The sequence below is a fragment of the Kogia breviceps genome, chromosome 1, assembly GCF_026419965.1.
Source record: "Kogia breviceps isolate mKogBre1 chromosome 1, mKogBre1 haplotype 1, whole genome shotgun sequence".
NCBI classification, from domain to species: domain Eukaryota; kingdom Metazoa; phylum Chordata; class Mammalia; order Artiodactyla; family Physeteridae; genus Kogia; species Kogia breviceps.
In genome coordinates, this window is record NC_081310.1 from 61,077,418 (window position 1) to 61,103,738 (window position 26,321).

Consider the following 26,321-nt stretch of genomic DNA (forward strand, 5'->3'; position numbering starts at 1 on the left):
CATAAAAATTACATTATTTTGACAAATAAAACACAATGTAAGAGTACTGAGCAGTGATGGCCATCAGGAGTTTTAGAAAAAGAATAGATGCCAACATTTATCAAGACCCTTAAAGCCCATATAATAACTGTTTTTCATCAAGACTAATTGAACTGAAAAGTAATATTGATACATTTTCTTATTTCAAAATTCTAGTAAAAATCCAGCCAAAGTTTGGCTATCCCCTCTATGACAGCTTTAAAGATTCCTCAAAACTGTTGCCACTACATTATTTTCACCACAAAAAGAAAACTCATCTCAATAAAATTATGTAGAAACATTATAAATTAATTTTGTAATGCAAGCTACTACTGGAAATTTTCTCTTAGTAAATTAAAAGTAATATTTATAATTGCAAAATACTGTTGGAAATGTCACCATTATTTCCTAGCTGTGTTTCAAATGCCTGTTTAAATATACGTAAATACTAAGAGAGCCAATTTATATGTAAAAGCTACCCTGGTCTCCCCTCACAAAACAAATGTGACATAATTATAGAATGTTGTAAATATTCTCAATATTTATGCAAACAGACTGCCCCAACAAAAACAAGCACCCTCCCTGCCCAAAGCCTTCCAATGACACTATCTACTTCAGTTTTCCTTTTTTATTATGAAAGCGCCCAGTTAAGTCAACATTAACAATTTTAAAACCAAGAATTTAGAAAAGGCTTTCTCACAAAATTTAAAATAAAAAGAATGTTCAAGCTAGAGGAGCAAGAGAGAAGACCAAAAGGAGAGAATTTACGGTATAATGACCTAAAATCTCATTTCCAAGAAGTTGGCTTCCACTCCATTAGGTCTGAAATCATATTGAGGTATTAACAGGGTCATGTTATACCCAGAGTGCTAAGATATTGATCCTTTGCACTTTATGGGTCTTTTCTTCTACTGGTGCTTATGTATTACTTTCATCAACATTAATGGGGGTTATGAACAGGAATCACTGGTAAGGACCAACCCTGAGGGTATAAAAGGTTTGGTTGTTACCTAAAATAATACCATCTGGAGGAGGTGAGCACACTCAGAAATTGACAAATGAAGTGCTGGCAAGAGGTTCACAGCCTTCAACCAGATGTAAAAGCCAAGAGAGACAATAAATCTCAGAGATAAGGGAAAAACCCCTATTTTCTCATTGAATACAATAGTCATATTTAATATTAACTGCTTAGATTTATGGAAATAAGCATTCTAGCAATACCTGAATATATAAACAAATTTCAGATAATTTTTTTTCAGTGTATAATAGAGTATTATATTTCATCTGTTGGGTATTCATTTTAATCACAAAAAATGTCAGGTGTTAAAGGAAGAAACAGAAAGGTGTTAGGTTTTTTTTTTTAAATAGTCTTGAATATTTAAAAGACAAACTCAAATATCAAACAGTCTTCAGAATAATAAAAAAAGAGTGAAGAAGGACCCTGAAATAATAGGACAATTTGAGATGCAGACTGTCAGAATGACATTGAATAACGTCAAACATCTTGCAAAACTACTGCCACATCAGTGACTTTGTTCTCATAATTATTTAGAAATTTTTACGTACTAAGGGGTAGAAACTCTACAATAAAATTATGCCAAATTTTTGTTAGATTAATAATCAAATTTCCTTCTCTGCTCCCAACCCATACAGCATGATATTAGGGAACTTCACACTATTCAAGATTAGGTGCACAGTAACAATAGCAACCATCACAAGAGATACAACAAACTTAATGACTAAAGAGGGTCATGCTTTGCTCTCTCTCTAGTCTCTGAGAAAACCTATCCAGTCCTCTCTACTGTCTAGCACATGTGATTAAAGTGAAAAAAGTCAGGGTATCACTTTTTGTTAGGAATTATGCTGCTGTGATGAACTCAGGAATCCAGTGTGAATGTACATGATTAGGACTGGGGAAAAAAGTCTGGGAGGAAGAAAGAAGGAACATTTTAAGCAAGATACATACTTGTCTATTAGGTAGAGAATAAAGCAAGATTCTTACATTCATTTTTGATAATGGACTAATAATTCAAGTTTATCAAACTCTTTCACGTTAAGATTACGTTAACCAGATTTCAAGCTATAACCGGACCAAACACAATGATACAGCAGCAGTCACAAAAAAGCCTAATTCCATACCATATTATTTAAAAATTCAAATAACCTCATTTTTCAGTGGGTTAATCACAGATATTTGTTGGGAAAAATACTTTCAAAATGTAAAATACATTCATGCAAAATATTGCACCAGAGAAGGAGGTATGCCTACATTATAAATGAGGGAAAATAGAAACTCAGATGAACTTATATATGGCATTTATTTTTAGAGAAAAAGGAGGACTTGAGGCTGCTGTATTAACTTGTTATTTGAAATAAAAGACCCTAAGAAAGAGACAAGCAATCAAGGAAATAGAGATCAGAGCAGAAGTGATAGAGACATTGCTGTTTCTAGTGAAGAATCCAGGAATGAGTTCAGGAATGAGGTTCATCTGATGACTGTAATGACAATGAAGCCATTCAGGATGATGATAAAATACAAGAAAGCTTACTATACACAATAATGAAAAATGCCACCACCTATGGCTGCCACTATACATTTACTTAAAGGTCAGCCTTATTTCCTTTAGAATATTGACAGATGTACTAGGTAAACACCTTCCTCAGACTCTCTCTTTGCCTTGTGTCTATCATTGTAAAGACAGTTTGGAAGGAAATATTTGAAAATAATCCAAAGTAATTTTCAGGAATCATAAAACTAACATAATAGAATTTATTTATTATACCATGAAACACTTTGAAAAAGTTATCTTCAATGTGAATGCACAGGAACTCATAATTAAATATCACTTTTAATTTCTCATTAAATATCTTTCTCTTTAAGGCAGCACACACACACACACACACACACACACACACACACACACAAATCAACAGCACTAATCCTAGTCTTAATCTTGCTCTTCTTTATCACTATCACACTTCAAGAACTAATCTATGGTTAGACAGCTGCCAAAAATTCTATATAATGAGCTCAATATTCTATACCAGTGCATCACAGATAGAATTTCCTGGGGAGCTTAATAAAATGTAGATTCTTGGGCTCCACTCCAGACCAAATGAAATATAATATCTGGAGGTGGGGCTTTGGAATACAAATTAAGCTCTCAAAATAATTCTTAAACACACTATAGTTTGGGAACCACTGTTTTAAATTTTGCCCTTGGAGAGAATAAGTTCCTTGATAAGTTCCTTCTAATCTGTATTTATTCTCTAAGACCCAACCCAGGGGTTATTTTCTCCAGGAAGATTTTTCTGAACTCCACGTTGTACTCCTGTGCTAAAGTTATATCATTCTGTGGCTATCCCCACTTTAGCATGCAAGCTCCATTAGGGCAAAGACTTTGTCTACCCAATTTGTTATCTCTGCATTTGTAGAACTTAGAAAAATACATGGTACATAGTAGGTACTAATGAAGACATAAATAAATCCATGCATAAGATAAGATTCATAAATATTGAGACATATAACAGTATTATTGATTTCCTCCATAGGGAATTTAGTTTATTCAATATTTATAGTGTGCCTACTATGAACAAGAGGCACATAAAGATAACAAGACAGAGCATTAAGTACTACCAAGGGGAGAGACATATGTGATAAAATTAGCTGTAATCCAGTTAAACCTTAAGAAAGGGTAGAGAAGCAACTGAAATTGCAATCAGAATGCAGAGGAAGACAAAAGCCTTTCCTTTCACTACTGGTATTGGCAAGATATGTGCTCATGGACATATCTAGAAAGGGGATCATGTACAATTAAAATATTTTGGATTCCCAACAGTGGACAAGGAGCAGAACAAATTGATTAATACACTTCCAGAATATAAGTAAGTATAGGGTAAATTGGCAGAGTAAATTAATCCCCAAGTCTTTGAAAATATGTCATCTACAAAGTATGACACAAAAGTACCATTTGTGTCCCAAGAAGGAAAAAAAACCCCTCTAATCTTTTCTTCTTTGCCTTGTATTTCTCTTTCCCAAACTCTGTTTTTTCCTTCTCTTTTTCTAGTTCTGCCATCCAATTAAAGTGGGTGGGATTACTGATGAATATAATGTCCTGTTTTTTCTTGCAACTAGTAAAGAGGGATGCAATTGCAATATGTATAATATAGGGTTTAGAGTAATTTATATGTGGGCTCTAATCCCAGTTCTATTATTTACTTACTGGATGACCTTAGGCAAGTCTGTTTAACCTCTATCCTGCAGTTTCTTCATCTATAAAATGTTGATAATATTACTTACCTCATACCACTGTTGTGAGAATCAAAATAATAAATTATTGTGCTAGATCTTACTAAATTATAGCAGTTACCATCATCATTATTAGACATTTTGGTGGATACAGATGATGTTTTGAAGTGAATTTAAGAAAAATGCTCCATAATATGTTTAACCTTGTGTGCAATATTGAGTTTGGTTGGTGATGATGATACTGATGGCCACCTCCAGTGTAGGTCATGGGTGAACTGGGGACAGTAAAAAGGAAAAAAAAGTGAAAACTTCTGAATAATAGCTATCAATGAGAAAAATCTCTATGAGTAGACTATCTAGTCTATGTAGGCAAATGGCAATTTCATGAAAGTGAATTTGTGTTATCGCTATTAACAGCTGGATAGAGGCCTTGAAAAATTTGTTGGTGACTACTGTTCTAGTTTCATCTAAAATGTACACTTTCAAATAGCCTATCTCTCAGTTCACTTGAAAAACTATGATATCATTTGATCTCTATCTTCATCTTAAGGAACACCCTCAGTTCTATGAACTCTTGCCCCACTGGTTCTACCTTCCTTTTGCAAGCATTGATTATGCTTCTGATTCACTAGATAAGGGAAAATGATGATGGTATCAAGAAAATGATTTAACATATAGTCCTGGGCTTCTGAACTAGACTAGATGAAAGTGCCCTACCAGGCCCTACACTTAAACATGTATGTATGAATAAGGGTAGTTTAGATATTTTCTCACTGGTTTTTCTTTTTTAAAAATTGTGATTCAGTTTATTATTTTTGTCACTAAATACAACATTATTGAGAATTCACTGAATGCACAGTAAGAAAATACGTAAAGAGATTTCACACAAAATGTGAATAGTACAGAAGACATAAGATTACGGAAGAAAACTTCTTAAAGGTAAGAGGATATACTAAAATTCTTTTCTGATTTAAAATACACTTTGCTTCCTGGGCAGTAATAAACAACTACATGTTGCAGCTCATTCGGGAGACAAATAAAGCTTGTAATTCCATGCTCAGGAGCTCCCATGAATGCCAGTCAGTCCCTGTATTTGGACTATCTCATTTTATTATAAAACTTAGGGGATTTTAACAGAACAATAAGAAAGTGGGTTGTCTTTCTCAAGTTTCTCAGATAACACCTGCTGCCCACCAGTGGGCCCCTATTTGCTTTAATTGCTAAGATACAAGATTTTGCCTTTAAGCTTTCATGCAAATCCAAGCACACAAAAGAGCAGTAGTACCGTCTCGTACATTAGATTCAGTAGAGTGAGTGGGTCTCTTGAGCCCTATTTAATCTTCTTCTAAAATAATAGACAAATTTGGGGGAGTAATTACTCTAAGCTGTGTCAATCCAAAGGATAAAAAGATATATATTTTGCTGTATGTGGAGGAGAATGGCAGCAAATAGCACCCAAAACCAAATATAATTTCTAGTAAACATATGGAGGAGAAAAATAATCCATAAACTTGATAAATGCTTTTCTATTTAGTTATCTGAGAAAGCCGGGGCACCTTCACCTATACAAGTACATATATATATGTATACACACACACATATACATATTGTATATATATGTTGTGTGTATAGGCATTTGTGTGTGTGTATACAGATACATATACATACACTTCATAATCTTTGAGGACTTGGCAGCTGGGGTGGAGGTAGGGTCTTTCTTGAAATATTTAAAAATTGTTGATTAAATTTTAGGCCATACCGGATTTGATATACACAGACCAGATAAACCCCTAAGGATATATCCAAGCACACACACACACAATTCTGGGCATAGTCTGAAGAAAGACAGATTTAACAAATAACATTTAGTTAGTGTTCTTTTCCTTGCTGTAGGAGAAAGCACCAAGCTGGTCTCATATGTATTTGATTAGGCTTTGTTACAGCTACAGATAAGACTGATAACTCTTTTTATTATTAGGATGATCCCAGTTGCTAGCAATGCAGTTAGTTGTTTCAAAGCCAGAAAAGATACTTGCAGAATCAAATGCCTAAAACCAATTTCTCAGTAAAATCTACAGCCCCCCTTCCAATCTCTTTCCATAACTGTTGCTAAAAATACTTTCATGCGATATTTTGTCATTTGATTCATGTTTTAACTTTATAACCTGACTCATTTATAAAACCCTGGAAAATGTTCATTAATGTAATAATAATAGATTTTTCCCTTTAATGCAACTCTCTAACACACATTCTTAAACCCCATGTCACCTGATACAGCATTTATCATATATCATATCATATAACTTGTGTATGAATGCATAGAGCTGCCATTTTTTAAACTAAAAAATATTAGGAGTTCACTGTCTTTTGGGATTTCTTTTAAGGCCTTTCAGTACAGCCAAGCTGAATTAATAATATCTATGCATGGTTTTGTTATTATGGTAATAACAAGTTCTAGCTTATAATAATACATAGTGCTTAGTTGGGACTAGGAACAATGATATACCGCTTTTTAGTAATTGGTAAATAGTATGTTTCTAATTTAACTAGAAATTAGAAAGAGAAAAAAAATTTTTCATATATACAAAACATATTCTATTTAATAAAGTATATGCATAAAATTATATATTGGATAAGAAGCAAAATTAAAAAGAAAACAGCTTATAATATTCCTGGTAATCAGAGTTCCTAAATATAAAAACAACAAATGCCTTGCCATTTAAAAAAAATAGCACATTATACAACTTTTACACACTTCAGAGGAAATAAAGATCTTGTGACACTGTTCTGAGGAATCTAATCTTCACATTTATAAAAATTGAAGGCCTAATTTTGCAAATACAACTTTTAAGCTGTATGAGCAAATTTAACTTACATGGAAGGCACAGGATGACATCACGTTGAAGAACGTACCTGTAAATTTCATAAAATCTAGTCACAAGTCACTAGAAACTTCTTAAGGAATCTCAGAACTGTTTTTAACATGATGTTCTGATTCAAACTTAGAACTGGAGAGTCTTTAGATCACAAATACAAATTGAAGTAAGAGTGAAGAGAACTGTTTCTTATTTGAACGCTACCTGCTTTATGCAGTGTTGGTTACTAAATACTCAGAGCAGATGATTAAAATTTTCTTTAACTTGAATGTTTTCAATTTTCAACAGCTTATTCACTATATTTTTTTTAGTTTGTAAAAAATGTATTTTCACATTACTACAATTTTAAAGAGTCAACCATTGAAAGAGATTTTAAAGTGAAGTCCTGCTCTATTAGCTTCCTACATTGGAATACAAGAATACAGGAAGTGCTTTCAACAGAAAGTTACATGGTCTACAGTACAACCTGTCTAGAAGACTTGCAAAGGACCAGTACAGTAACTTGGTCTCTTTGGATCAGGCAAAATCAGAGGCAACTGAAGAAGTGGGCTTTTCTTAAAATAACACATAAAAAACATTCCCTTATGAAAATGAATACTTGCTTGCACTTAGATTTAGTGCTATTGAGAAGAACTGAGGCACAACAAAACTAAGTGCACAAAAGGAAAATATCTGAAATAAAATGATTTTCAATGTGATTGAAACCTTTCACTATTAGATCTGACTGACAACGCTGGAGAATGACTTTCTCATATTAAAGAACATTACAAACACCAGGGATGAGCCAGTCAAAATATGTCTTGTGCATAATATGTAGGGTGACCTAAAAGGGTGCTGCAACTAAAAATTCTGATTTTCAAAATCATTTATAATTTTGATTTTTCATAAAATTATTGGCTCTTTTGCTAAACTAAAATTAACTTCAAACCAAAAGGATGCTCTTAAAGCTCTGGAGGACTGTTTAAGAAAGATGAAAGTTTCTCATTTTCTCAAATGAGAAAAAAGCTCTACTAGAGACACTTCTTTTCTTCATTTATGTCAGTATTAGATGTTCTTTCCACAGAATTTAAAGCATTTGGGTAGAATGTTAAAAGATGATTCTTCAAAGAATAGATCTTCCCATGGTGACTAGGTAAGAAGAGTAATGTTGTACTCAGAAATGATGCTGCCTTGAACTGCAATTGCTCATTAATCCTAGTCATCACGACTCTAGCAATGCATGCCATCTACATACTTGCTGTCCTTTCGACTCTTTCATTTCAGTCCAGTGATTGAGTTCCTCTTCTCCAGAGCTGTTCAGACCTAAAGAAATCCAGCCTATCATCTCTTTTCTTTTCATGCTGCGTTTGTTATACACAGACAGTATGAGTGTCACATCAGAGAGTTGAAATAGGGCCACTTGAAAAACAAAAGTTTCCTTGTATACTGGATTTGGCTGCCCTCTGCGGATGGATGTCTTGCATTTGGACATCTCTTGACCCATGGAATTCAGGAGAGTTAATTTAACATATGTATCTACAGAAAAAAACAACATACCACAAATATCATTTGAAACAAACTCAAAATGTCTTTCTTATAACACTTGCTGAGAAAATTAAATGTTTATACTTTATAAGGATATGGTGTATACCATGTTTAGTAGAAATCCAATAATTCCATTTTGATTAAATGATAATAAAATGTGACAAGTACAGAGAATGCTAAGTAGGCATGAAATCTTTGGGGGGTAATCATATCTTAACCTCACTATTTCTACATTATAGTTAGAATTTAAAGGTATACCTCATAATCCTTCCTCCACCCTCCCACCCCCATCCTTGACCTCCCACTACCCACCCTTCCCATCCCCACCCCCGTTCAGCTTCACTAAGCAGGACATCATAGCATTAATAAACACTTAGCAAGCTCAATTAGCCACAACACTGTAAAGCATTCCACTGTGCTTTCAGAGTGTAAGAATAAACAAACGAATAGAAATGAAGGCAAATGGTAAGGAGGAAAAGAGAAAGACAAGAATGCAAAGCTGACATCAAAACAGCTTAGGATGAAATGTCAAAAAAATCTCTGCATGGATGTGGTTTTTAAATATATTTTTAAAACATTTAAGGGCCAAAATGAAGCCAAATGCACTAAGGGCTCAAAGTTTAGCAAATCAAGTAAAACTTTCTCCTGGTTTCATGCAAGAATACATTTAATGTGCTTTTTGGATAGTTAAATACTACAGGATTCCTTTTTGGCACAATTTAATGTGAAATTTTAGGTATGGTATCTTAACTATTTTCATGAATTATATAAAAAAAAAATTGATGTGATGTTTACTGTACCAAGTGAAACATAACAATTCATTACCTGGTTACTTGGGAGAAAAACCCTCTTTTCAAACAACTGTGTTTTCAAGTTCTTTAGACTCATGCAAATTATCTTCAGCATGTAGATCCATCATGTGTACTTCATATCAAAATTTCAATTAATTTTAATGAAAATTGCAATATTTCTCATGAAATATCTATTTCTACTTATGAATCAAAATATAATGAATGAAAAAATAAACGTTTAATTTAAAAAGTTTTGCTAGTTTTATAGATACTCTGAATACCATCATCCATAATCAGAGATAAATTCTAAGTTAGTTTTATTTAAAGTACCACAGATAGTAAATGTGCATTTTTTTGGAAATCAACATGGTGGACAGCTTCACTGCTGGCAAGTTTTAGGGTATTTTGTTTTTGCATGAAAAGACAACATCCAATTAGCCTCTACAGGAACTCACCTCGGATTATATAAACCTGTCCACCTATCAAGTGTTTTAGACAACAGAACAGTCCATCTGACAACAGGGGGTGGAAAGCAGTAAAAGAAATAATGACCAGATGTCAATTGTTGGGTGAAAGAGGGTCAAAGGTTAGAATTAAAGAGGAAACACTGTTCATTGGAGTGGAAGAACACAAAACTTTAGCATTTTAATTCAGGTAGAGGGTTGTAAAAAGGATATGTTGGGTAAATTTCATGGAATGAGAATTTTTAAGGTCATTGTGTAATCTTAAACAAAAATTACACTGTTTTAAAGGGGGACACCTTTATAATGATATATTCTGGGTCTAAAGCACATTGAACATAGAATCATGCAAGTTATTGGACCATAAAAGACTGAATAAAAGTCATTAAAGGATCATTATTTTTTTTTTCTAAATTTTTAAGTTTATCCATGCAATATTTAACATTTCAAACACTTTTTTTTACTCCCAATGTAATATAAAATTAAGTTATGCAAAATAAAATAGAACTACCAAAATTTTTGTTCTTGAATGTTACCACTGTTCCTTTGGGATAAAAATTGGATTAGTCAGTCTATAACATAGTTCAAAGTTTAGAACCTAGGTATAAATGAAGGGTCACAATCTTATATACAATAGACAAACTGATAAAACTGTCATATTTTACTTTATAAATACTCTACTTCATATAATTAGTTTTAATGTTGACTTATATTTACCTACTAGTTACTTCCCAGCTAATACCATGAACTGTTCTCCTACTGAAGATCTAATTCTAAAATAATGGAAATTGCTATAACCTATTCTTTAACCTGATAGATCTACTACTCTATGTTGTGGATGTAAATCTCTCTTAACTTATTTATTGTCCACCCCTACCTCCACCCACCCACTGCTTCATTTTAGTTCTGATTAGTGTTTCTCTGTTTCTATCAGAGTGGGTTCAGCAAGGACAGAAAGGCAAATCTGTCATTTCATTCTGCTGCTTTCTAGCATTTCAAGTTAAAGATTTGTCAAAAAATTAAACTATTAGCTAAAGCAGGAATTGCAAACTGACAGCTTGTGGCTGAATGTAACCCCAAATAATAGACCATGTTCAAAAATTTTGAATCTGAATGTCTTAAGGCAGGGTGTGCACCCCTGCCTTTATCACAGGCCTCTCCATGCTCCTCTTTCTCTACAAATTCTGCTCATTTAAGTTACTTCCCAGGCCATTTGAGTTTGCATTCCTAGTGTGGATTAATGAAGATAACCAAGTCATACTCAAGTCACACTTCCAAAGCTCTTTACTCTAGTTAGTAATTGCTTTTTTCCACCCTCTGAATGTTTCCTTCTGAAAGGATAAAGGGGACAATAATAATTCCATCCTTTTTATGTGCCTTTATCCGATCTGAGTATCACAGTTACCCTGTGAGAAACACAACCTTAATTTTACATATAAGAAACAGCCTAGGGCTTCCCTGGTGGCGCAGTGGTTGAGAGTCCGCCTGCCGATGCAGGGGATACGGGTTCGTGCCCTGGTCCGGGAGGATCCCACATGCCGCGGAGCGGCTGGGCCCGTGAGCCGTGGCCGCTGAGCCTGCGCATCCGGAGCCTGTGCCCCGCAACGGGAGAGGCCACAACAGTGAGAGGCCCGCATACCACAAAAAAAAAAAAAAAAAAAAAAAAAAAGAAACAGCCTTAGGGAAGTTAGGTCACTCGTCCAAGGGTAGAAGTAGAAATCTAATTTTGGCCTTCTGACGATTAATGAAGGGACAGATACATTGCATGATGTATGTAAGAAGTGAGGTTTCCAGTACTACTGAGGGCACACTAAATATATTTTTATGACTTTTCACTTTGATTGAAAAAATAATTTTTAGGATATTTAGAAGTAAAGTTAATTCAAGGGTGGAAAAAGTTTCCCCTCCAAAAGTTATTTGATACTTGGAGTGAAATATTGCTTCAAGCAAGTCTGTGAGAAATTGTTAAACAAATTTAAGGTTGCCATTATTATTCAAGATTTCCTTTCAAATTTTGAGTTTAGGCTGTTATTAACAGCTTTAATTTTAGAGAAATATAAAGAGGCTGCTACTTTCCCAGTTTATTTCTACAGATAACACTAAACAATTTTGGAGGTATAATGCGTGACAATTTTTCTGTGCATAACCTATCCCCAGCCTCCTGAGTTGGGAGAGAGATAAGGAGAGAGAAGAGTGAGAGGCATATAGACAGGGCAGAGGTATCTATACCATCTAGCTTTCCTTTCCTAGCATCGAGCATAAATATCAAACTATTCCTTATTCTGTTTGTCCTGGTAAAAGCAAAGCACATTCCATTTAAGAAAAGATTCTGCTGGCAGTACTGATTTATAATTTTAAAGGAGGAAAAATGTGAAGAAACATTTTTTTCTTAAATTGTTAAGGGAGAAAAGAAGGAAAAATATAGAAGTATACACATTAGTTCACAGTACTGCACGCAGACAGAAAACGTGACATCAATCTTCAGTTAAAAACAACAGCTATAAGCATTCCTCCTCATATTTGTGGAATGTTACTACCTTTAAAAAAACCTGTAACTTTTTCTGGCATTAGAAGATAATGGCTATGATAGGGCTAATTCATTCTGCAGATGCTGAAAAAGTCTTGTCACCTTACAATTAATATTTTGAATTTCAGATCTTTCTACTTCCCAAATGGCTGGAAATAGAAAACATGAAACAGATTAGCTGATGATTAAACCATCATTGATTGGTTAAGACTAAATGATAGGACTGAAACCCCTACACTGCGAGTCTCATAAGTACAGAAAACACTAGAATTAAGAAAAATATTTTTCACTCACTGGGTGGTCTGTTTGCTGCCAAGTTTTTGAAGTGGCTGCCTTTTATCACTTCTGCTGATAGTCTTCCAGTTGTGGCATTATAAAGCAGGCCAATGAGAATTTCTGGAACTGAGCCATGTTCAAGAGACTGGCAGGAAGATGTACTTTCACTACAGGAGACTTCTGACACGCTCATTTGGGAGTTACAACCCTGCAATCAAAAATGAAATCTTTATAGTATTATGTAAAAAAAGATATATTAATAGATACATTGGTAATGCCCTGTTTATTGGAATTAGGTAGATAAGTCATGATAAAAACAAGAGTTGTAAGCATAATTCTCAAAACACTAGATTAGAAATGTTCTTAGCATATTTTAGTTCCTGGATCTCTTTTCATTATACAGCAGTCAAAGGAATGACAGGAGATGAGAAGGTCTCATAAATTCTTGCATGTTTGGATACAAATCAGAGAAGAGAAATTTCTTAAACTCATAGGTGTCAATGAACTCTTTCCTGAATGTAAAAAATTGTTTAAAAGATGTATTGACCTTAAAAGACCAACACAGATTCAGACTCAATTACATTAAATGTAAATGTCTTAACTGTCCTTTCAAGACAAAGATTGGCAGACTTTGATTAAATAAACACAAAATCTGCTACTCGTAAGTCAATATGTAAAACACTGATATACAGAAATTGAAAAAAAAAGGGTGGGAAAATATTTACCATGCAAATAATAACCAAAAGAAAATCGGTGTAACTACATTAGTATCAGCCAAGGTTAGCTTTAAGGCAGTAACTATTACTAGAGATAAAGAGGAAAACTGCAAACTTATCAGGAATATAAAGTAATTCCAAATTTGCATTATTTAATAACATGGGCTCAAAATAAAAGAAGCAAAAATTGCCAGAACTAGAAAGAGAAATAGGCAAATCCACAACCAGTGGGGTTGTCCACATACTCCTTTCAGTAACTGACCAAACAAGCAGGCAAATAAATATAGTAATGATGTAGAAGATTCAAATATCACAATAAGTAAAACTGACCTAATGGTAATATGCAGAACACTCCATCCTACAACTATAAATCATACATTTTCTCAAGCATGTAGTGGATTTTTTACAAAAATATTTATTAAAAAAGCAAATGGGAACTTCCCTGGTGGCACAGTGGTTAAGAATCCGCCTGCCAATGCAGGGGACACAGGTTTAATCCCTGGTTTGAGAAGATCCCACATGCCACAGAGCAACCAAGCCTGTGAGCCACAACTACTGAAGCCCATGTGCCTAGAGCCCATGCTCCACAACAAGAGGAGCACACCACAATGAAGAGTAGCCCCCACTTGCTGCAACTAGAGAAAGCCTGCGTGCAGCAACAAAGACCCAATGCAGCCAAAAACAAAGAAATAAATAAATAAATTAATTTTAAAAAGCAAATGAATTTCAAAAATGAATTTCAAACGATGTAAATCATTCAGAATGTTTTTTGAATCCGTTAGAAATCCAAACTAAGTTCTAGTGAAGAAAATTCATAAATCTGGAAATTAAGGATACAAATATAAATAATCCATGGGTAACTAAATGATAATGAAAATAAGTTATTTGAAAAGATTAACAAAAATAGATAAATGTTAGTCCAATTAAGAAAAAAAGAGACAAGGCACAAATGAAAAAATATCAGGAATGAAAAAAGACACTACTACATATTCTATAGGCCATGAAAAGATTTTTAAAAAATGAGTAAGAACAGCTTTCTTCCAACAAATTTGAAATTTTGACGAAATGGACATATTCCTAGAATAGTACAACTAAGCAAAATGGACACAAGAAGAAATAGAATATCTGAACAGTCTTACTGAAGAAATTGAATTTGCAGTTAAAAACCTTTCCAAAACCAACAAAATAAAACTCAAAAACTTTAGCTGGATGGCTACAATAGTGACTTCTAATTAATAATATTAGTCTTATGCAAACTCTTTCAGATAACAGGAAAAGAGGAAACACTCCCCAGTTTCCTGTAAGAAACTAGCAAAACCTAAAGCCAAAACCTGACAAGGACATTATTAAAAAATTACAGGATTTTCTCATTCATAAACTTAGATTCAAAATTCTAAATAAATGCTGAGCAAACCAAATCGAGCAACGTGTAACATCATACTTAATTTTTTTTAATGTTTCCCCTTTGAAATTGGTATGTGACAATGATGTCAACTATTACGCCTTCTAATCAGCATTGCACTGGAGATTCCAGCCAGTGAAGGTCCTAGCCTTATGAAAGGCAATAAAATGAAATAAAAGGTATAATGACTTGGACTGTCCTTATGTGCATACTACATAGTTATGCACACGTGAAATCTAATCAACTCCACAGAGGTATTACAGTTGCCTGCAAAAGTAAAATTTAAGAATCCATATATTGCTATATACCAGGAACAAATCCGAAAATAACATTTATTTCAAAATAACATTTATTACAACATAAAATATAAAACATCTAGGAATAAATATACAAATGACATGCAAGGACTCTATACAGAAAACTATGACTATTATTGAGAGAAATTTAGAAGTGCTATATATACTATATATAAATCATATATAAATCTTATATGTTATGAATTATAAGGTTCAATTTTTCAATACTGTCTCCAAATTGATGGATTAAATGCAATCATAATCAAGATCTCAACAGGTTTCTTTGTGGAACTTGACAAGCTAATTCTAAAATGTATGCAGTATATATATACAATGAAATATCATTTAGTCTTAAAAAAGAAGGAAATCTGCCATATGTGAGAACACGGATGAACCTGGAGGACATTATGCTAAGTGAAATAAGTCAGTCACAGACAAATACTGTGTGGTTCCATTTATATGCGATATCTAAAATAGTCATAGGAGCAGAGAGTAGAATGGGGGTTGCTAGGGGCTGGAGGAGTGAGAAATGGAGAGTTGCTGTTCAATGGGTATAAAGTTTCAGTTCTGCAAGATGATTAAGTTCCAGAGATCTGCTGTACAACATTATATCTACAGTTAACAATATTGTACACTTAAAATTTCTTAAAGGGTAGATATCATGTTAAATGTTCTTACCACAATAAAAATAATAAAATAAATTATAAGATGGGGGCTCTGCTCTACTGAGTATCAAAATTTATAATAAAGGTACATTATTTAAGACAATGTGATAAAACAATGTCTAAGAGACTGTTAAATAGAAAGTCCACTAATTAATCCATGCATAATAGACAGTTAATTTACAACAAAGGTGGAACACCTCTGAAACACATATGCTTCACAATTAGCTCAAATCCCAAATATGTAAAGAATACCTATAAATCAATAAGAAAAAGACAACACAATATAAAAACACTTGACAGATACTTGAACCAGCACTTTCACAAAAGAATGGTCAATAAATATGTGAGATGATGTTCAACTTCATTACTAATCAAGGAAGAGGAAATTAAAACCATGAGCTAACACTACACAACAAAGAGCTGGGCTAAAACAATAGTGTGGTGAGGACACAGAGAAATGGGAAGTCTCATATTCCAATGGTTATAGTGTAAAGTGATATGTTTTTTTAAAATGTTAAAAATACACATACCATAATACCTGTCAATTCCATATATATACATCTCGATCAGGAATATGTGCAATGTTTACCAAGAGACATATGAAAGTATGTCCATAGTAGCATTATTTATAATGACCCCAAAGAGTGGAACAGATAAACAATTTGTGGTGACTTCATATAATTCAGCAACTATACTGTACATACGGTATATATACATTATACAGCAATGAAACTAATTATAACTACATTTACAAACATGATTTTGAGTGCAAAATTTTGAACCTAAAAGGATATTTAGCTGTATGGTTCCATTTATGTAAATTTCAACAACAAAAAACCAAAACAAAAACCAAATTAAGACCAGGCAAAACTAAACCATAGTATTTCAGATGTATGAATAGGTGGTAAAACTATAAAGAGAGCAAGAAAGTGATTAATTGAAAAGTCAAAATTGTGGTTAACTCTAGGGGTGGGGAGAGAAGAAAGAGTGATTAGAAAGGACATGGAGGCTTCTGAGGGGTACTGGTAATGTTTTATTTCTTGACCTGGACGGTAGTTAGATGGGTTGTACATTTCTGCCTTTTACACTTTTCTACTATGTGTTTGCTTTCACAAGAAAAAAGGTTTAATGAAAGAATTGCATGATACAAGTATACAACATATACAAATTAATAATAATAAAAATGTGTAGGACTTTCTTTGAACATTCCTAAAGGGATTCACTCCATGAGTTAAAAAAAAGAGACTATAATACTATTTTCTATAACAAGTTTTTAGATTTAAAAATTACAGATTTAGATTTTTAGATTTAAAAAAATCTAAAAATGTCTTATACAAGTCTTCAAGTTTGAATCTAGGTTGGCCTATCCAAGTAATCAAGGAGAATTAATACATACTTGGTGACTGAATTAGCTCACGGTACTAATATTCAGAGGGATAAAAATCTCGTATTTTCAAATCTAACTCTAAACCATAGAGGAGAAAACCAAAAGGAAGATAAATCTTATATTCCTAAATCATGGGTACACAAAACACATAGTTTGGTATGTTTTCATGACAGTTGGAGGAGAAAACATAATTTTAGTAAGTTTCAATTAGGATATATCATCACTTATGAAAATAGTGTCAAAAACATGCTCAAGCACATTTGGTGCATTTGCTACATTAGGCTATTATACTAGCAGCATCTGTTAGAATACTGTGAAATACATTTTTCATAGTATAGCATTTTTCATATTAACCAACTGTCAGATAGTAAGATGTGAATCTAATATTTTCTTATCAACACAGAGGTCATATTGCCAATTTTGTGCAACAAAGTGATGTCCCGAGAAAGTCTTGGGAAAGGTCTTTCTTGCTCCTGAGAAAACCAGATAACTTATCTCCCTCCTTTACTGCTGCAAAAAATGTCCTTGTCTCTAAGCCCAACAAAAAAAAGCAAGAGTGATAAGATTCTTGGTGATCACATTCTATTTTAGTAAGCCCAGCTGAAATACATAGTATTTAACAGAAAAAACAAAAAACAAAAAACTATTGTCTGAAGAGTTCATTCTGAATTTATACCTTAGAAAAAGTGCTAATCTCATGGTCTTTCTATTGCCATCAGTGTAACTGCCTATTCAGGGTTGGTATAGGTGTGGCAATCCAAGGGGATCACTGATTACAACGAAAGCAGTATAGAATAACTATATAAATAGAGCAACTGCAGAAAAGACAAATTAAATACAGATACTATATACTCAAGTGGTATCTTTCCTCCAACTATTCCTCAGGGCATGCTGCTCCATTCAGTATGTATTCAGGAATCTCTACCTACTCTCACTGCAGACCCCATCATTAATTTATAATTGAGGCTTCCCTAGGTGGCAGTAACTGCAGGTGATTAACCCAAAGTCAAACAAATCCCAATCATAATTGGGTCTACTTAAAGGAATCGTCCCATAGGCTCCCTAAAGTAAAAGTATGACTTCCTCCCATCTAACATAATACTTTCTTTTTTAATACTTCTTCTCTTTCCTCCTGAGTCCTCTGCCCTAGGGTGAAGGATTATAAGCAATTCTGTAAAAGTAGAAAAATAAATATTTAATTTTGCAGAAAAGTGAATAAACTCTATATAATGTTTACCATAAGCAGAATTAGTACTTATGGCAGCCATTACATGTCTTTAATGGTGCTAACAGGTTAAAATCAGGTAGGAACTTGTAAATATAGAGAGAAAAAAGTAAGATTGAAAATACAACAGAACTCCTATTAAGTAAACGTATGGGGCTTTTTATTAATACTAAACTGACTCCACCTTACTTGTAACCACTTCTACTCAGTACTTTTAAGGTAAAACTGCTGAACTTTACAATGTTAATTATTATGAATTTGAATATTTTCTGTTGAATTTATTTTTCACTGTGGCTAGAAGAAATTTTCTGCTTTTTAAGGTAATTTGACCCCAAACGCTTCCATTATACTTTACTGGAAATGGAGCGATGAGGGCACTGAAGTGTAACCAGAGGGCAGCCACCTGCTGCAAACCTGGTGAGCTGCATCTCCAATAGCGGTGCCCGCTCCTCAGGGGCCCTTCCCTAGCCCCAAGGCACTGAGTGCCTATCAGACAAGGTGAGGAGGAGACAACCAGAGGCAATTTCAGGAAGGAGAAAGCAAGAACAGCATAGCTGCTCCAAATCTTACCCTGCTTCCACTTCCACGCCCTCCCCAATCCAGTGTAAAGGAAAGCCACTCTGTATTTTGGTAGGTGTAAAAACACACCCATTGACTCTAAAGGATAACTTACTGGGATGAGCAGTGGATGGGTAGATAGTTTAAATTTCAGTGGTGTTGGAATCAGGATGCTGTTGGTTGCAAGTGACAGACAATGGCTACTGGCGGGTGAAGAAGTGGCCCTCCCAGGAAGGGTCTGCCCCAAAGCAACAGGGTACAGAGGCCATCAAGAGCTTCCAACCAAAAACACAGGAGGGACAGAAACAGAAAGCATCCAAAAGTAAGGACAGAGAGCTGGATGGCAGCAGCAAGCCCCCCTGTCGTCTATGGGCCCCTGCACTTCCGCTAGGGTTCATTCAGCCTGCAGAACATCAGGCTGTCTCCCTCCCTCCGGGGAAGCCTGGTGCTGAGAAGCTTCAGGCACTTAACCACCAAACTGCTACCAAATTTAACTGGCTTAAAAGACACAAGGGAATTTACTGGCTTCTGTAATATAATAGTTAATACAAGGGTAGTTTCAGGTGCTCACTGATCCAGGCTTCAACCCATGTCGCTAGGAAACAGTTGTCCTCCATTCCCTGGGCTTGTTTCCCAAATTTGGCTTTATTCTCAGGTAGACTCTTCGCTCCAAGTTGCCAGAGTTTTCAGTGGCTCTGAGTGTTGTGGGAAAGAGGAAGACAGCATCCTGATGGCTCCCACCAAAACCCTAGAACTCACTAGTTAAGGCCCGTGAGATCTAATTCTGGGCTTTGGAATGAAGTCACTTCATCCAAAGTACAGGAGCAAGTTGGTCTCCCAAGCAAAATCTGGATACTGTGGCCACAGAAGACATGGATGCTAGGCAGAAAAAACAGATGTCTACTACAGAACCTATTCAACTGACTTGTCTGCCCTGCTTTTTTTCCCCTTGGCCTTCAGTAAGGACTATCACCCCTGCTACTGAGGGGTTGCACCAACTGTGACTACTTCCCTCTGTCTCTTTGCTGGGTTGGGTCTGAGGGCCTTAGTCTTGCAAGAACCAAGGAAGAGGAAAAGATGGTTCAGTGAAAGGGAATGTTACTATACTCAGGGAACACAGCATACCTGATATACAAGTTAGCTAATGAAGAGTGGAAAAAAAAGTAGAAAATTCTCATTTTCTCTTTCATACAGAAAGTTGTTTCATATTAACACTGAAAACTTATTGATAAGATTTAAAATACAGCAAAAATTGTAAAACAAAAACAAAATCTTTTCTATTACTAATGTTTGAATATATCATCACAGAGAAATGGTCACAAAAACTCCTGTTCTTATCAAAACTCCTGCTCTTATCAGAAATTTTGCATGTATACACATGCACATATTATTTTTTGCTACATTCAATATGAACATATTTAAATTGGCATTTCTGCACACATGCTTGTGAGATTGGTTTATTCCCTGGTGGCGCAGTGGTTGAGAGTCCGCCTGCTGATGCAGGGGACACGGGTTCGTGCCCCGGTCCGGGAAGATCCCATGTGCCGCGGAGCGGCTGGGCCCGTGAGCCACGGCCACTGAGCCTGCGTGTCCAGAGCCTGGGCTCCACAGCGGGAGAGGCCACAGCGGTGAGAGGCCCGCGTACCATAAAAGAAAAAAGTTTATAAAATTGGTTTAAAAAGTTTATAAAATTTTCCCCATGCTCTCAAACAACTCCTATTCTATATAAACTATTTCAGAGGATGAAAAGGAAAAATACCCAGCTTCTCTTTTGAGATGTATAATTTTGACACTAACTAGACAAGAAGAACATAAAATTATAAACCAATCTCACTTAGAAACATATGCAGAAACCTCAAGTTAAACAATGTTAAATTGAATTCAGAAAAAAATGCACATATATGTGTGTATGTGTATGTATATATATATATATATACATATACATATATATATACACATTTCATCAAATAGATATTATTCCAGGAAAGTTATTTGTTCATTGAAGTTGGGTAAAACTTGCCTTTGAAACTGAACTATCTTTTTTTCTTCCTCTTTCTTTTATGAGAATATTTTTGACTACTGATTGCATTTCTTAATGGTAATAAGTCATTTCACGTTTTCTATTATTCCTAAATCAGTTTTTAGAAATTTATATTTCCAAAAAAATTGCTCATTTCATCTAAGTTGCCAAACTTGTTTTTGTAGAGGTATTCTCTTTATGATTTTGAGATTTCCACTGAATTGATGATTATGTCCTCCCTTTCATTTAATGTAATGTTTTTCTTTCCTGATCTATCTCCAGAGGCTTACTTAACTTATCAGTAATTAAAAAAACCCAGCTTTTGTTTTTTAAACCTCTTTACTTTTTTCTTTCATTAATTTCTCCTTGTTTTCCTTTTGTAACTTCCTGAGTTGAAGAATATTTAGCTCATCAATTTGCACTCTTATCTTCTTACAAATATATTTAAGGCTATACATTTCCCTATAATATTGTTTTATCTGTACACCATAAATTTAATAGTGTTCTCATTTTGTCTGATTCTAAATATTTCTAATTTCCATTATGCTTTTTTTCTCTGACCCTGAGTTAATTTAGAGAGTTTTTTGTTTGTTTGCGTATCTAGATATATAGATTTGAGGGGTGGGAGGAGGAGGAGGACTGCCTCTTTTACCTTACCTACTACTATTCTACTCCTCAGTCTTGATTTCTAGCTAAATGGGCCTCCTTGCTCTTTCCTGAAGACAACACGTGTACTCTGGGCTCTGGGGACTGGCTGTTTCACCTGCTTGCAATGTTCTTTCTCCAGATATGCAAATGACTAAGCCTTCCTCTCTTCCAAGTCTTTGCCCACATGTTACATTGTTTCCAATGACCTCTTATTTAAATTACAACTCCTTTCCAACTAGCATTCTTGATCCTGTTCACTCTGTTTCTTTTACCCATAATACTTATAACCTTCTCACATACTATATATTTACTATATTTATTACCTTTACTGTATCTCAAGTCTCCCATCCCCCCTAATGAATTAAATTCCATGCAGGTCAAAATTTATTTCTGCTTTTCATTAACGTACACCAAATAACTAGAACGATGTCCAGCATGTAGTATGTGTGTGTGCCACAGATTTTTTTTTTTTTTTTTTTTTTTTTTTTTTTTTTTTTTGCGGTATGCGGGCCTCTCACTGTTGTGGCCTCTCCCGTTGCGGAGCACAGGCTCCGGACGCACAGGCTCAACGGCCATGGCTCACGGGCTTAGTTGCTCCGCGGCATGTGGGATCTTCCCGGACCAGGGCACGAACCCGTGTCTCCTGCATCGGCAGGCGGATTCTCAACCACTGCGCCACCAGGGAAGCCCCACAGATATTTTTGAATGAATTTTTAATTTCAATCCATTGTGGTCAAAGAACAAAGTTGATATGATATTGACTCCTTGATATTTGTGGAGACTTCCTTTGTGGCCTGGCATATATATGGTTGACATTTGTAACTGTTCTACATAGGCTTATGTTTATTAAGTAGAGGTCCCACATACATACATTAAACTAAAGTGTTACTCAAATATTTCATATCTTTGCTAGTATTTTTTTGCTTGATCTATCTCTGCTTATTTAGATATTCTACATACTTAACCATCTCTCGGCTCACCATCACTTCTTCCATCTTATTTCTTCCTTTTGAATTCAGTGCTCTTCATACACAAGTATATGCTTTAGTAATTATCCCAGCAATGAGCTATGAGTGCTAAACTCTCCTGGTCTTTGACTGAAAATATCTGGAGTTTACCCGCTTCCTTAGCAATAATCTAGGTGGCTATAATATTCTAAGTTCGTAGTTTATTTGCCTTGGCACCTTACAGATATTATACCAATGCCGTTTGGTATTTAGGGCTGTTGAGAAGCTTTCTGTTAGACAGTTGTTGTTCCCTTTCCTTATCTTTTCACTGTAGTTACTTTTATCATTTTGTCTTTGGTGTTTCATCCTATCACTGTAATCTTTAGAGGTGTGGATTCATTTTTGATAATCCTGCTTATGAGTACCTGCACTTTTTCAATCTGATGATCTATGTACTTCAAATGTTGCCTCTCACTTTTTCTAGTCTCTCACTCTGGAGTTTTTATAAGAAAATATACTTAACATTCTCATTCTACCCTTCATTCTCCTTACCCTGTTATTCATATTTTTCATTGCTTCTATTTTTAATGACTCTATTTTTTCATTCCAGAAGTTCCATATGGTCATTATTTAAATCTGCCTCTTTTCTCGTATTGTCTTGTTCTTTCCTTGTGGTTTCTGTTACTTCTTTTAGCTCTTTATTCATTTTAAACATATTTATTTTATAACCTCTTTCACAGTGTTCTATTAGTTCATGTCCTAGAGATGCCAACCTATCTATCTTTTGGGTCTACTGTCATTCATGATGGATCATTTCTTTCTGCTTATACCATTTTTTAATGAGTTCATCTTCAAGGGGGATTGTTTTTCTGTGGGAATTATGTATTACCTAGGTTTGGCTACTTGAACAAAATAGGATGTTATGTAAAGAAAGAATTAAGAAGTAATGGGGACAGTAGACTGGTAGAAAATCAACAGTATCTATTATACCTTCATATCTAATATTTATATTCTCATTTATTTAATAATATTTAGAAATACTGTTATTCAACTCACAATCCTGATTTAATTTATTTGTGACCAGACTTCAGGCTACTTGCAAAAAAGTAATCAATAGACCAAATACTGTTTTATTTTACTGAAGGAAATAGAATTGAATAGAAACAAAACAGTTTTGGAAGTCAGTAGTATAAGAGTTTATTGAATGTCTATTCTGCACAAAGCACTGTTCTAGGGGAGAGATGAATTCATTTTAAGGTAGACTATGATGTCTTGAAACGTTTATGTGAGAATACAGGTAGATGTGATAAACTCTGGGATATCAGAAACTATATTCCTGAGAAGAGATTTTGAAGTAGGCCCCAAAAGGATTTCAAAAAGCACAGGGGAGGACGGGCATTTTAGACAGTGTGATGAGCTAAGGCCCAAAAGTTGATAGCACGTTTGGTAAATAAATTGATCTGGTGTAGCTGATGCATGTGGGGAGAGGGGTGGAAAATGCAGCTCTAGGAAGTAAGGTTGAAGCCAAATTTTACTCACCTAACTAGGTGAACATTTCCATCATAAACTTACTATACTGCACTGTAACTGTTGCCCTGTCTTTCCTACTAGACTGTAAGTCTGTTGAGGGTAGAACCTTTGTTTTATTCATCTCTTATGTCCCCAAATTAGTAAAGTACCTCTTGCTCAGCAAGCACTTAATAAAGATGGTTTAAGGAAAAGAATAAGTTGTGAAAAACGTGAAATGCGGGGGTGAGAAAAACAGGACCTGCTCTACAAGCAGTGGAGAGGAAGAGAGGCATAGTGAACCGGGAGCAACATCTCAGGTCTACATCTCAGAAAAATAATGTTAAGGGCAAACATGCACATGACTGAGTGCTTGGGCAGAAGTCACAATTTACTTTGTTGGGCTAGTGACAGGTAGGTCTTTCTTTGAGAAGCACTCGTAGTCTGTCTTCGTGTATATTTTACCTCTTGAGCAAAAAATTGCAATTTTTTACCCTGGAGGAAAACACAGACTTAAAAAATATCTGATTTATTATGATTATAATATAACTTATTTAGAAATAAATATAATATATTACAATTATCACTGGATATCGAGAAACATGTTAGAGTGGGCGTAATCATGTAAGATTTTTGTAACCTGACAGCTTTAGCACATGTTAAAACCTAGGGCTTTTGTTTCAAAATTAATGTAGCTGACTTCTCTGTCTTCTTACTGATCTATCATATTTCTGAAAACTGCAAAAGCTTTCTTTCTCTAAGGTATCTGAGTCATGGAAACATATATTGTATTGCTAATGTAGTGCAGACTCTGCACCCCAGAAATGCCCTCACATACATACCCAGGGGAGGTGTGAGCTTTTTAAAATTGGACACTAACCTAACAGAGTGCTAGAATCACAGTTATTCCTATGCAAGTCAGTGTATTCCAAATGTGTTAAAGCTTCCCTTTAAATAATTTGTTTTGAATGAGATGATCTGAATCTGTTTTTAATAGAAATATATAATTTTTTTTTTTACTATTGGAAACTGAAATAGAATGATAATTGTAAAACAACAGCCCAAAATTATTACAAAATGCCTCCTAAGTTTTGGGTTATATTCTGTTATCCAAAGGCTACTGGTTTTCTAACTGTGGTTAATGGAATCTATTGAATTTCATTATTAAAATGAAATTTTAAAATATTTTTTAAAAATAGTTTTATATTTTTAACTATTTAAAAACTAAAATAATAGCTATAGATGCACATAAATGAGTATTAAGATAGGTGATACAGTGTACTTGTAAGGAAAGCAAACCTTGGAGTCAGACTACCAGGGTCTGTCAGTTATGGAATGTGACTTTAGGCAAGGTAGTTAGCATCTCCATGCTTTAGTTTCTTTATCTAAAAAACATGGAATAACTGTCAACTTTCTTCGTAGTTACACCAATTGTTAACATATTAGAGAACACCAGTGCATTTCTGTATTGGAGATTTAATTTTGTATTTTGGACTAAAGATTCACCTGCCATTTCTGTTTATTGAGAAGTATTTGAAGATTGCAGAGCAAGCTGTTTTTAAAAAGTTACCATTTGTAACTCCTTATCTGTGTGAATCAGACTTATCTTTTTGTTGTGTAATATTTAAAATAGAAATAATATGGATTTAATTTCAGAGCTGAAGCAAGGCTAAAACATATTATCAGCAATTGTATAATTGTAAGTATCTGTGCTTTGAAGTAAGACAGTGGGTTTGCATGTAAACTCTGATATTTTGCCATCTGTATGACCTTGGACATGTTTTAAAATTTCCTTGATACTCAATTTCCTTATTTATGAAAGGAAGACAGAAATAGTACTATCCCAAAAATTTTATTCTAAATTTTTTGTTCAAGAAACAGCTCCATTATTTTTGGTGTTTGATGATATAAATAAATATTATAAGGTAAGATTTCTGTTAGTAAAATCACTTTATATATTTGGGTTACCAATAATATTTCATTTGAAATAAAGGATGTGAATGCTTGAAAAACTTGAAAAACCGTGTACCACACTGTCTTTATATCCTTCTGTTTCTAAATGGTCCTTTCAAATGACCAAATTTTAAACATTATAAGACTGTGCTGCCCCCTGCTGACCCAGTTTCTCCAATATGTAATATTTTGAATCTTCTGAGAAGTCAAAACTTATACTTCAGTTTTATAGTTAGGTAACCCTACAGTAGGCTGTAAGGCTATAATAATGCAGAT

At 34.4% G+C, this 26,321-nt stretch overlaps 1 protein-coding gene across 7 annotated transcripts in view; it reads right to left on the bottom strand.

Moving 5' to 3' along the window:
* Nucleotides 1–26,321, bottom strand: part of SYT14 (synaptotagmin 14) — a 260,496-nt gene that overhangs the window by 14,617 nt on the left and 219,558 nt on the right. For 3 of the 7 annotated variants that reach the window (XM_067032262.1, XM_067032244.1, XM_067032258.1), the window contains 3 exons: nt 12,741–12,930; nt 9,914–9,970; nt 8,378–8,658 (listed from right to left, as the gene is read on the bottom strand). In XM_067032262.1, coding sequence (XP_066888363.1) covers nt 8,378–8,658; nt 9,914–9,970; nt 12,741–12,930 — 528 coding nt within the window. Of the gene's footprint in view, nt 1–1,234; nt 8,659–9,913; nt 9,971–12,740; nt 12,931–26,321 lie in introns of those variants that run through there. The other 4 variants (XM_059041019.2, XM_059041004.2, XM_059040994.2 and 1 more) reach the window with 2 other exon arrangements.